Source organism: Egretta garzetta, unplaced genomic scaffold (genome assembly GCF_000687185.1).
Source record: "Egretta garzetta isolate BGI_Z169 unplaced genomic scaffold, ASM68718v1 scaffold190, whole genome shotgun sequence".
Classification (NCBI taxonomy): Eukaryota; Metazoa; Chordata; class Aves; order Pelecaniformes; family Ardeidae; genus Egretta; species Egretta garzetta.
The window spans coordinates 3,015,845-3,029,836 of NW_009258272.1; the positions used below are offsets into that span (position 1 = coordinate 3,015,845).

The 13,992-nt window shown below is 43.0% G+C and overlaps 1 protein-coding gene across 1 annotated transcript in view; it reads right to left on the reverse strand.

Annotated features, from left to right (window-relative positions):
- Window positions 1–13,992, reverse strand: part of PAPPA (pappalysin 1) — a 178,676-nt gene that overhangs the window by 147,373 nt on the left and 17,311 nt on the right. The window contains exon 2 of the mRNA XM_009634899.2: window positions 4,112–5,180. Within this exon, the coding sequence (XP_009633194.1) occupies window positions 4,112–5,180 (1,069 nt within the window). The remainder of the gene's footprint in view (window positions 1–4,111; window positions 5,181–13,992) is intronic.

Below are 13,992 nucleotides of genomic sequence, written 5' to 3' on the forward strand. Positions count from 1 at the left end.
CCACCCCGTTTAGGCACAGCAGAAGGGCTGCAGGAGCCTTCAGGGCACACATGTGGATGTTGAGAAAGCCTGTCCCTGGGGTCAGTTATTTTGAGGGGATTTCCAGCAAGTATTCAGTAGATTGTATGAATCGAGGGAGTTTGAAGACACTCCAGTAGCTTCTACTGTTTCAGGAATTTCATCAGCATTTTCCCAAGAAGGCATCAAGGAATGCTTTCTTATCTGTCCATGCGATCCTGTGGTGAAGCCTGATGTGCAAGCCCAATATTACATAAAAGGAATGGCTCAGTTAACCATAGTATGGTGCAAGAATTTGCCACATCAAATGGCACTTACAGAGTATGATTTCCTATGATCCCTTGCTGTTTGTTTCAAGTTTTTTGAAAAGGAGCCATGGTAGGTGTCATGAGCTCAAAGTCTTCCCTATTTTGTAACCAGCAATATCGCAAACACAAGGAATATGTCTTTCTGGAAGTGTGTTTATCCTTGCTCCTTCCTTTTGTATTGGGCCAGGCTATGATCTTAGCATGTTCTAATTTCCCAGAATCGCAGAAATAAAGAAAAGCTGAGCAATATTTGCAAATCTTGTGCTGGGATTAAATACATTTTGTCCCACTCTCATGAAATTAATAAAAAGAAGTGAGGCAGATATTCTTGGATAAAGCTGCCTGTGTGGCTAATGATAACCAGTCTTTTGGTTTTTCCCCATAGGCTACTAAAAAAGAGGAGACATGATCTAGTTGGTACCACAGTGTTTACAGCTTTCTGCTGAGCAGCTCTGAGAGCAGAGTCCCCATCCATCAATGCTGGCAAACTTCTTTACACTGTTCTTAAATGTCTGTGCACCAACATCCTTGCTACCTGACTATGGCACGGAATATCAGCTCTTTGGAGATGCCAGAAAGAGAGGTTGGAGAGAAAAAAAGCCATCTCTGCTGCTGGGATCAGCTCTAAGGTCACCACAACAGTGACTGAAGGACACCGTCAAAGTACCTGAACACTTTGTTCAAGGTGCTGAAGGGATCACAAGAAACTTGTAATGCCTATCAGGTGTCTTGAAATTGCTCCAGTGATACCACATCTGTGGTTGTGTTTAGCCAAGAAGCATCCATAGAGTTTTTTGTAACAAGACTTATAGCAACTTTGTCCCAGGATGGAGGCTTGATGGGCTGCGACTGAGACAGTCAGGAGGAGGAAAGTGACTGGAAAGGGATACATCTTCTCTTGGGGATGAAGAGGCACTGAAGAGGGTTCCTGTTTATAACAGCATTAACCAAGCATTAGCACTTTTTGTTGGTTCCAAAGAACAAAAGTATTTCAGGAATAAACTGCATGGTGAACAGCTGGCTACAGCTGCTGACACAAAGGGTGTAGAAGAAACAAAACCCAGTAGCATCTGAGGGCCCCCCTCAGTGCCAAGGAAGGCTGTGAAGAGCCTTTACAGCACAAAGCTCAGGAAACATTTTACTGGTACCATTTCATTTTTTTTCCCACTTTTTATTTGATGCCTCACCAGACTGAGGCTCATTTCGCTTTCTTCTGCTTTTGTTAAACTGAACTTTGGCAGAGGAAATACCTGGAATTAGATGTGATCTCTCAGTGGCTGTAGAGATGTCTTCACCGATATGGTGCAAGGCCTGCACTAGAGGGGACCGAGGACCTCTTTGCCAATGAAAGTGGTGACAAGAGGGGCTGGTGATGCAAAATGGGCCCAGATGGTGCCAACTGAGTCATAGATTTTGACTGAGTCACTAATTGGCATGGAAATCTCTGTCAGGCGATGATGCTGAGGGCAATACCAAAGCCAAACACAGGGTTTGAATCTTCACCCTTTTAGTCAATGAAGGCTTTGCTGCCAAAGCCACTGCCCTAAACCTGTGTTTGTTAGCCTAAATACTCAAAGCAGCATTCAGCCTTACAAACCTCATTGATCAAGTCCACAAGTCTAACAGCTGTATTTTGCCATACTGAGCCCAAACACTCGTCATAGTGGTGGCTATGAGCTCAGCCCAAGCACATCAGCCACTAAATAAAGACTCCAGAGATGGAATATCTTCTACTGCCCTTCTTGGTTTCATTGGCAATGATCAATGCTGCATTACAACGTCGTGCAATGACAAATAAATGAAATCTAAGTGTTGTAAAGAAAATGTTTGGAGGACCTATGAATTTTCTCAGGCTCTACACTATAGAAGAGGACCTTCAGGCCTCCCTCACCAACTTAAGTGTGTCAGTCAAGAGGAGGTGCTTCTCAAGCCAAAATGAATACGTGAAAGATCTGTGAGCTCAATGCCATGAAATGCAAATCCTCCAGACAAGTTCAGCAAGGTGGTTGTCTCCAAAAGGAAGAAAAAGTATGCATATGAAAGGCAACTATGCCGTGTTAAAGTAACTTCAGCTTTTGGAACAAAATTCCTCGCTTGGGCTTGTACAAGTACAATCTGTGCAGCAAAAAGACTTCATTTGAAATAGAAACATCTCTGTATGTCAGAATAACATTAAGGCACAGTCTTAAATCTGTCAACTAAAATTTAAAAGGCTTTTCTTCTTTCATTTTGTATGGGTATTATGCTGGTCACAGAACAAGTGATAAAAGGGTACTATCAGCTTAAAAATAATGTATTTTTCTAAAAATTGACATAGCTGTTATAACTAACACCTCGAGTTCTCAGAACCACGGTGTTAAAACAATCCAATTTGCATTATGCCTTTGATGATATTTGCTTAGTTGTGTTCCTCTCCAGTTGAACACTATTAAAAGATTGGTATTTTTCCTTTCGATATTATCAATCATTAGTATTTAAAGGATTTCCTCATTTGAGCTTTGTTCACTGGTAACTGACTGAAGTCAAGCTAAGCTATAAGGATTTTTTTTAAAAAACAACCTCACTGGAGTTTAAAAAGAAAAAACAAAACAAAAACAACTGGAAAGGAAGCATTTCTTTGCAGCTTAATTATGTGTATTTAAAGCTCCAGTAGAGCTGATAACGTTGTTTAAAAACTTCTCTCCACTAAGGAAGTTACAAATATAGCTTGAATTGCTATAATAGAAGGGACTCCAGAACAGCTCATACTTTCCTTCTTAACCTGAACTTTAGTGTTGACAACACAGGGTGTTCTGACCATCTAGTGATTTTCCCCCATGACTCCGTGAATTGCCCTAAAAAAGCCTGTAACGTGGGATACAGACAACAGAACCTCAGCTTTAACCTTCATCTTCTGTGGGTTTATATTTCTAACTCATTCACAGGCAACACATTTTTACTTAAACATACTCACTCTTATCTGAAGATGATCAAAAGCAAGTTGGAGTAATTGTAGATACGTGGTAGTCAACTGATGCAAGTTATTCAGGGCTGCCCCTCTCCACGCTACAACAAAGGCACTCAGGATTTTATCAGCTCACATCCACCCACAGAAAGCTGTCCTGCCATTTACAATGAAGTGGCTTTACCCCCATTTTCTTATGTATAAAAAGGGGAGCAGAAAAGTTCAATTACCCACCCAACATGTGCAACAGCACTGCTGGGAACCTGGTACCCACCTCCCTCCTCGTGACCCACAGACTCCGTGGGGTCTGTCTGCAGCACTGCTTACAGAAAGCTGTACTCATAGTGTTAAGAGTATAGAATAACTTACCTACCTTCAAAGAAGTTCTAGAGAATTAAAGTCTACCTAAGAGTATTCATGTTCTGTTCCATGCCTGAGGGGCTCTTCCCTCTCCAAATACATATGAGCTTTCTATGATATCCAATCCCCACTCCTAAGAGTCTGTGGTTAAAATAAACTGTGCAATGCTATAATACGCTGCTCATGACCAACAACTAATGCATCTTCCAAAGTTGGCTGCTTCGGTCTTTAGCACGAACTTTCTTTTGCTTAGATGGGGAATACCAAGTCAATGTTAAGACACTGCTGTGAGCGTTAGTGAGACTGCATTTGGATAACTGTAATGTGAGCTAAATACTGAGAAAAAAATAAATTAATTAAAAACTCCAAAGCCCATAATGCCAATAACAGAAGGGTTCAACAGCCAGCATGCTGATCAACACCTAGACAAATATTAATTCATATGATCATAAAAAGCTTGTTTGTTTAAGAAATTGCCTACCTGTAAGGAGAATATGGGTCAAAGCATGTCTTGGTGACTTCTGTTATCTCTGGGTTACAGCATTCCCCACCATCGAAGTTGTATCTCTCATAGTTACAATCCATGTCACACACACCATTCTGCTTCTTCTTGTTGAAAAGCGTATGGCGTACATGTCGGCAGTCTCCGCCATCGTACCCGGTCAAGGTGTGGTTGCACTCAGGATCACAGTTCTCATCCCCGATCTTGCTGATATCACAGTTGGCCAGGATGAGTCGGTGGCGAAGGGAAGAGTTCTTTACCTCCAGCACCTCCAGCTCCCAGGTGATGTTGTAGCGGCTGAAAGCTTCATTTAAATGCTGATGCTGGAACTCAATCTGCTGCTGGCTGACGGTGGGGTTCTGGTGCTTGTCATCATAGAGATTTACCACACGGTAGCGAACGATTTTGTTGCGACGGAAGCTAGGGAGCTTGTTGTAGCTGGCGATTACATCTGTGTTGTCACAGACTGTCTGTCCGCAGAGAGGAGGATCTAGGCTGGTATCCAGCAAATAGCCATGATGATAGCTGAACTTGCTCTGAGGACTGCTGCCATCCTTCATGGGAGACCAGGTGTTTTTCACATTCAGTAAACTGTCTTGAAGAACTAGCTGAGGTAGAGGCGTGTCTTGTCTGTGAATTGTCTGGCCCATGTCCAACAAGATCTCCTTCTGAGACCGGGCTGTCCTCCAGAGGCTTAAGTGCTCTACGTAACCCCGATAGTTCTGGTTCAGGGCATTTCCTCCAACCATGAGCACCTTGCACTTCAAGGTCAGAAGACTGAAGATGCTGCCTACTTGCTCTCCACTTGTGGCCACCTGGGCACCATTCACATAGAGTTTCATCAGGTGCCCATCGTACGTGGCAGCCAGATGCACCCACTGGTTGGGGAGGTAGCTGCGATGTGCTGCAATGGTGGTTACTTTGCGAGCACGATCCGTCTTCAGAGAGAAGAAATAGCGGGGGTCTCTATTCCCCTGGTCACTGATGGTGTTAATCCCCAGGACCCATCCTCGGTCACGGGAGGTGTAAGAACATTTGTCATATAGTCCTATGTGCCCCCAAAAAAGAAATATGAATAAATAAGGATGACAGAATAAAGAATTTAGTCTTTCAATTGTATAAATATCTCTCTATGTGTATATACACACACTCACCTACATATGTTAGAAAGTTAGTGTATAAGACAGACATTAAATCATCCAGTGCGTGATTGGGGGAGGTCATGTTAAAACTTGCTATTAAAGGTCATGTTTTGCCAGTGGTGTGTACGAACGGGATTCCCCTTTCCTGATCAAAAACCAGAACCCTTTTGCAAATTTCTATCAGCAAAATGTTGTACTGTGCATTTGGTTCTGACCATCACTCAACCCATACATCACCGGTTGAAAATAAGAACAGTCTTGAGAAGCAATCCTTGTTGATCTCACTCATATCTCATACCCCTGAACCCTGTATCTAATAAGGTCCAGAGGAGAAGTAAGTATAAAATCAAAGCACTGCACAGTCTGAGAAACACTGAGCAGCTGCAACAATCTTGGTAGGATCAAGCACCCAATAGTGAATGGGATGTGTTCAGACTACCTTCAAATTTATACCAAATAAAAATCAGCAAGCAAGAGGCATACATTGGCACGCTGGATGTGCTGAACAAGGTACATACCACACCAGGAAAGGGCAAGAAACATGCAGGGACAGACACACACAAACAGAAAGATTCCTGCCCCCTCACACACCCACTTAATGACAATTTGGTGCGTCGCAGGGAATGTACAGTAATGATTTCTCTCATAGACAACATGTGGATCCACACGTAAAGCTCTCTCAACTGGTCTTCAGACAGCTCCAGGCAGTGGGAAAAGCCCACAGCATCTCAATTTGGGACAGTAGGCTTAGCAAGTTAAAGACATGTATTTCCATCTTTCAGTTCTCAAAGGTCAAGGGCTGTGGGGACGCCCCCAATTGAAAAAAAATAATCATTAGAGCCTTCAGCACCAAACAGCCTTTCTACTATCAGTGCACAGAAAACAATCCTTCCCCCAAGCCTTCAGTTCCAAAACGCCTAAACGAAAATCATAAATCTCTGACAGTTCAGACCTCATGAAAAGACTAAATATCCCTCTACCTCACCCCTGCACCCTAACCCTCCCAGCACTACAACCAAATAACATCTTCTGCTTCTGACCAAGTTGCTCAACAGCCATCTGTTAACAATCACTCATTAACAGTACAGTCTTGTCTAGTATCAACAGAGCAAAGGTTACAGGAGCATTCACTGTATTTTTCCTCCCCTCTCCCAGCACCCACCTTCCCCCCTCTCCTTCACACCCTTCCCCTCTCCTCCTCCTCCCCCAGTAAAAAAAGTCTTCTGATGGGAAAGTTAAAAAAATTTGAACAGGCCTTTTTTCTGCACACTGGTATTTTGCTAGGGACTCTGAGCTCCCTCTTTTCCTGTTTCCTTTGGAAGAGAGATCCCAGGGTTCGGAAGGTAATGTGTTTATTCATCTGTAGGGCGCACTCAGTTCAAAACCTTTTCGAGACCAGCTTCTAGTTTATACTGCTACTTCTGATCACGAGAAAGCAGAGGAGGAGAAGCAGGGAAGGAAAAAACAAATATGCTAAAAAAAAAAATTACATTTGCTAGGATGGATATTTACCTGAGAAATTAGTGATATGAAAGCCAAAGCTACCAATGACCTTCTGGAGTCTGTTTTTTAAACAGTTTTTAATTTTTCTTTATGGAATAAATACTTCTAGAAAGCATTCATTTTCAGAGGTATGAGAGCCCATAAACGTCTGCATTTTTATGATTCTCAAATGAAGGTATTGTCCAATGATGGTGGGTGGGTAATACTGCAATGAATGAGGAGGCAGCTGGCAAGACAAGTCCCCCTTCCAAAATAAAAAATAAGTTATAAAAATCACAACTTACTGTAATAAGACCATTAGAGCTGGTCAGACATTTTGTAAGAGAGTTTTGCCTGCCAAGAAATGCCAACATGGTGAGAGCAGAAAAAGCGATGCAGAAGCGGGCTAGTCCCAACAAATCACTCTGAGAAGGTGCGGGTCTTCAAGATGGCCAGGGGAACCCCAGGGACTCCCTCAGCTCTTTGGACTGCAAGTGTAGAAGGTCAACCCATCCCAGCCGTGCTCCCGGTCATCTCCTGCCATCTCTGCCACCCAGCGACCGAATTCTCCAGGCCTGTGGACCAGACGGCAGCTGCACACTGTAGCTGCTCCACCTGTTTCTTAAGGCATCCAAGATCCCTCCTGTTGGACGGATGGCTGGAAGTCCTGGAAGAGGCTTCTGGGGTCTCTAGCTCTAGGGAAGCCCACCATGCAGCCTTTAAGGGTCAAGTTTTTTGGTTTTTTGCACTGACTACGGCTGGAAACGTTCCCCCAAAGAACTAATAAATTATTGTGGAATGGAAATTTAGTTTCCTAGCCAGCATTAAAGAACATCTTCCTCTCTCTCTGAAGTGCTGCATGATGCTAGTGATTGACCTCAGCTGAACAGATGGAACTGCTGGAGGAATACTACAGAATAGTAGCAATCCTCCCTTGCCTTTGAGCATTTAAACCCTGATGTGATGCAACGTGTCTTGAGTTTGGCTCAAACAGCTGCCATCAATTCAAGATTTACAGGGAGCCAAAGGAGGGCAGAAAAAGAAAAAAAACAGTGACAATAGGGACACCACTGAACATGCCAGTATGAAAGCTGCTGAACTAAAACAGTCTACTATTCCAGTTCCTTACATTTTCTAGTTTAGGGCAAAGGTCGTTACTGAATCCATACGCCACGTACAGTATTCTTTTCTCAAACTTTTACTATTACAGATATCCAACTCTTGATGAAAAGACAGATTGAACACAATCCCTTCAGCAGCAAGGCTTCTTTTATTCTTAAGAGAAAGGAAAAAGAGTAAGAAAAGGGATAAGAAACCCACACTCCCTATAACTTGCAATTCGTACAAGTTCTTTATGACCTTCTTTTGCTTGTATGCTGTACCTACTTTCTCAATCCTTCACTTACTTCTGGCTTTAGACTAAGAATCCTCCGGCTAAGGGAGTGTCACTTTTCCGTTTTGTCCCCAGCACAATGAAACTAATTTCAGCTGGGACTTTGGATGTCATAATAAAAGAATTTATTACTTCTTCTATGACAACTAATAAGGGCAAAGCCATTGGAAGAGCGACATGTGAAATAATTGCCAGAACTTCTGAAAACTGAATAATTTGATGTTTTCACAATTTATTTCAATTTAGTAAAAGGTTCCATAGCCACGAGTTATTTCTCAGACATAATTAAGAACATTTTGAACAAGAGGCCTCTTTTACCCCAAACAAGGCTGGTTTTGAGCAAAATCACCCCGCACAATGGTTGACACTCCGAATTTCAAAATTCAACTGTGACCACAACCAACATTTACATGAAAACATACAGAGTTTAGATTCTCATTTACAGTGAGAATTCTTTACAATAATGTGGCAAAGGACATTTTTAGCTACTTAATATCCCTTTACAAACCAAGAGTGGTGTAAAGAGGCCTCATGGTAAATGAGACTCAAGCCAATGACTGCAAAACCACAATTTGGCGAATATGCCTCAAGTTTCTGAGCCAAGAAATGGTGCGAAATAAAACTGATGTTTGTTTTCCCCACAGCAATTAGATTAAAAAAATATGTACAAGTTTCATACAGCAGCAAACAGTTTTCCTCACTTCTGCTTGCCCTAAGTTGCTAGAAAGGGATGGAGCTACAGCTGAGAAGAATACTGACAGCCCTCCTAACTCCTTAGTATGAATGTTTTTTTTTCCTGTAAAGCTCCTGTTCCTGAAACCCAAGGGATTAAAATGGATTTTTATCTTTTATTAAAAAAAAAAGAAGAGGTGTTAGTTCAGCTTTCCAGTAAGAGTCATTGGTAACCTTCCTTCCCCACAAAGAAGTGAGTCACTTTTCAGACAGCTCCAGAGAAGTGCATGAGCAGAGTAGGATACCACATTCCTGTATGCTTGGCCAAAGACAGACTTTGATGGCCCACGAGGCTCCTTGCAGTCCCATGATGTTTGTCCCTTATAGGAAAAGTAAATTCTTAGGCATCAAAAGAGAGGGGAAAGCTGGAAAATTAAGCTCCAAAGCCCTAATGCCAAAAGCCAAACATGGAAAACCAGAAAGACAGTCTCTCCCTTTTTTTACAAGTGAGGTCTCAGTGCTCTTGCTACTGACCCACAATTGCTCCAGTATACAACTGTCCATCTGACCTCTTCCAGAAGGCCCTGACCAAGGCCAGTGCATGATTCACAGCCCAGTTTGTTGTCAAGACTTCGCTGGGGACTTAAGTAGAGCCACATCCTTGCATGGGCCCTGTGAGCTGGACAGGATTTGGCAGCACGAGCACAGCACATAGCATCAGCAGCAGCATCAACTTCTGGAGAAAAGTCCTGGGTGAGGACACGAGGCATCGCTGTAACCGAGCTCCTGATGCTGAGCTTGGAGCAGATGTTTATCAGCAGTAGCCACAGAGCAAAAGGAACTCACAGCTAGAGGCTGTAGCTGCTGGAGTCCTAAGTAGCTCTCTGTGGGCAGAGTTTGAAAGAAGAGAGGTCGAAGTAGCCCATGCAAGCCACTGTAATTCACTTTAATATTATCGATAACAGACTCCAGGCCTCCCTCCCTCACTTCAATGCAGCTTCTTGTGTCTTGCTAAGAGCAATCTTCCCGGTAATCAGCCCAGCTATAGAATTACCTAAGAATTTAATTCTTTATGCAGGAAAAGTTTCCCCACTTTGCTGAGCAACTGAAAGAAAAAAGAAGAAGGAAAAAAAAAAAGGGCTTGTTATGCTTTTCTTTCCGGAAGCCAAGAGGCTGGGGGAAGGGGAAGAAGGAGGTCAGTTTGACTTTGAACACATCAGGTGTGCTGCAGAGCCCGTCACAGCCGTGCAAGGCAGAACGGAAAACAGTGCCCCACACTTCTGAAAGTTGGCCGTGCCTGTTTTGCTGGAGGACTACAACCAGAGGTGACAGGACTCAGTTATGAAAGGGGAATTTAGGTCAACAATCAAAGCTGCAGTCAGGGGGCCCAAGAACAGGGAGCTAAAGGTTGGGGCTGTTTTTTTCTTTAGCATGCTTTAATCGTTTAGTATCAAAGCACAGAAGAACGCTTGAAAGAGCAAATATTCTACAGGAACCTATAGAAAGCTTTTATCTGTCCAGAGGAAAATAATTAAATCCGACAGATTTGGGTTAAGTATCCCCATGTTCCATGCAATTGGATAAGTCAGTGAAGATCCACTGGAGCAGTTCTTGAGTTCTGCACTGGATGTTTCATGGTATGACGTTGAACCCAATATAGTTTTACAAAGGGGAGAAATAATCTCTCCTTTCCTTTGCCACACTTACCCCAGCCCCCACTTCCTTCCACAATGGTTAAATAATTCAAAGTCCAGAGTACTTAAGGCAACATCTCTGTCTATACGATTTCCAACATAGCGAAGAGTCCTCCTGAGGTCGCCCCCTGAGACGAGGAGTGGCTCAAGCAAACCACCTGAGACTTGCTCAGGTGGCAACCTACTACTTAAGTGAGAAAAAAGGGGATGTTTGTCACTGCTATCAATCTAGCTGAATTCTCGCCAGATATTATCGTCTACAAGCTATGCAATAGGATTCAGATCTGAGACAGAAGGACAGAGTTCTTTTTGTTTTGACATGAAAGACAAGAAGACAAGATCTTCATCATGTAGAAATACAGAGTCTAATACAGCTATGCCTATTTAACGTTGAGAATTTGGCCCAAGGCTCTTTGCAATATCAAAATCTTCATATCATTGCCACTTAGCATTACATTAAGCATATGTTCAGTACCATTTCTCAAATTCTCAGTTACTCATGTGTTCAACGAGATACCTTGAAGCCTGAAAACAGGGAGGTGAGAATGGCTAAAACAGCAAAACATGAATTTGTAGTGGCTGGTTAGTTTTGAACATTACATAAACCGTTCCCCTCTGATAAGAAAATCCTGTAGGCTGCAACAGAGCAGCCACTGGCATGGACAATCATATTAGCGACACTTCACTGAGCCTATTGTGAGAATACACCCGCAAACAGTATATAAGGACTTAGTGCAAATAGATCTGTTAGGCTGGAGTTAGTGAGAAATTATTAGATTGGGAGGATTTTGAGGTGTAAGTGAACACACAACACTGCATAACCAGATGGCACAGAGGAGTGAGCTTCAGTCCTTGCAGTATTATAACAGGGTCATCCTTGGACTGGGTATTGCTTTTGCAAGGGCTCCTTTGTATACAGTACCAGCGTAAACAAGTATTAGTGGGAAGGTTGGCTTCTTATCTAGATCTCCCTAAGCATTTCACAATAAAGCTGCAGAACCAGTGGAGACTGGTACTTGGTTAACAAACTGTGGCTGTTTATGATCTATCTGTTATGACCTAACCAGGTTTAGGCAGGATTTTAGATGGATAGCAAAAAGCCCATCCTTTGCAAGGGTCGAACTTCAGTCCCCTCTATAAAGTCTGGGACCAAAGGAACATTCCAGAGAACAAGGGCAAGGATTTTTAATATCTACAGAACAATTTATTCCTCTGCCTTGTTCCCAGAAACAACTGAATATTTTTGGTTGAAGCTTGGAAAACCACTTTGTGTTCATGTTACGAGAGATGATCCTAACACAGGCAGACATAAGGACTGTATTAAGACAGTACCGGCAGGCTTCGTTCTGACGCTACTTAACTTTAAGTCATAAACTCTGCAGCCACCAGCAGGTTCCTTCAGAGAATCACTGGTGTACATCTCAAATATGGGAGGCTTTGCATCAGGTTTGATTCAGACAAGATTTCAGGCTGGTGCCTGCTGGACACTCTAGTGTGGCCCACTGATAATAAAGCAGAGTTGAGTGTTTATGAAAACCTGGGTATCCTTCAAATATAGGGAATGGAAAACCCTCAATAAGTTTATTGGTTTGGCTCAAAGACACTTGATCACACCTCAGCTTCCAAGCTTATCTATGCTTGCTGACAGAACCAGGTTACGAATTAACCATCCTATTGTAGCCACGGCAGCATATTCCCCTTTAGAGAAATCCAGCATAACATCATTCTCACTTTAAAAGCAGATCTTGCAAAACACACAGATACATATTGAGGCATGCATGAAAATCATCCATCTTTCACACACCCGTGCACAAGTAACACACACAAAACTAGAAGCACACACAAACCTGCAAAAAAGGCCATACCAGCAGAAGGGTGGCTCTAGTACGGATGAATGTACCCAGCAATGTGCTTCGTGGAGCATACGTTACGTCTGCTTCCACGTTTCCTCCTCCTCCCTGCACTATTAGCCAAATATAATTAGCTATCAAAGCTCCACAGAGAAATTTACTCTTGTGCATGCTAACACGGAGTGGCTTTCCTCCCTTTTGTAAGAGTTAATGCTTGAGAGCAAACACAGAAAGTATTTTCTACAGAAAGAACAGACATGTAAGCACCATAACTTCCAGGCAATCAAAATGATGGAGTGATATTTCTGGGCTCATTTTAGAAAACAGCAGAGAGAATTGATCATAAACTGGGTCAAGATAGGTCAGCATACCTCAGAGCAGATCAGATGGCCAGAGCATCCCAGGAGGAAATGTTCTCCTGGAAGGATTATTAGGGGCACATCTGTGCCATCAGATGACCGTGCACAATACCCATCAGCTCACTGGGAGTTCAATATGGCATTTCCTTTCAAAATGTGCTTTGTGCCTGACGAGCACTGCAAGTCAATCAGCTGCAGCAGTGGCCAAGCCCATAGTTGTGCTGGAAAAATGCCCGACATGCTGCCCTACAGAACCCCCTCGATGGCCAGAAACAGCGGAGCAGGGAGAAGTGGAGGCCTACGCACGAGATTGCTTGCGGTGCTGATCAAAACACACAGCAAGGATTGAAGGGGGGACAACAATACAGCTTGTTTTGCTTTTTAGAATTCCCTTGTCTCTGACCTTTACAGCAGCTTTAGGGCAGTACTGGAACCAGCTGAGCAGTTACTACTCCCAGCTGCAGAGAGGAGAGTTTATACACCATTGCACAATGCATGTGTGGTTGGGGGCGGGGGGGGGAGGTTGGGGCTAGAGAACAAAGAAGGAAATCTAGTGGCACCTAAATCAAACATTACGATCAATGAGGGAGTGGGAAGAGGACCTGGGGAGCGAGGAGAACCTTACAACCTTTCCAGGATCAGACAGATGGCCAACATCCACATTATTACAAAAACAAAACAATAACAAAAAATTCCATGAATGCAAACTAGGGCACCCTGCAAGGAGACTGTAAAAATCACATCATGATAGCTTAGACTTGTCTTTGTAATTGAGGGGCATTTCCACATGAAACAGTTCTAGTTACTTAATTGGATTTTGAGAACATTCTTGGGCAGATACTTCATGAGTGCAAAACCGAGTAGTTCCAGTGCATTTATACTGATTTATACCATGCAAGGTCTTTGCCTCTGTGAGAATTAAATACCTTATTGTAAAAATATCTTAGATCTTATCCAGACTCAAATATCTTATTGCATCTGGCTTTCCCATACGACTGCATCTTTCCTGTACTAATAGAAACAACCGAGGAATTCACCGACCTCAAAAGAAGTGTCTCCAACGCAATACGCAGAACAGCACGCGATACCAGCAGGCAGAACGGGGCTGATTGCGCCTGCTTTCTGCTGTCGCTTTTGAAAGGGATCCGGGCCTTCTCTAATCATGACTATTTCATGCCTCAAATTCCCCACTCCATACTTGCACACAAGTTCCAAACCCATACACAAACCACAGAGATATTTCTGCTTTCTAGGAAGCATCCTGCTGA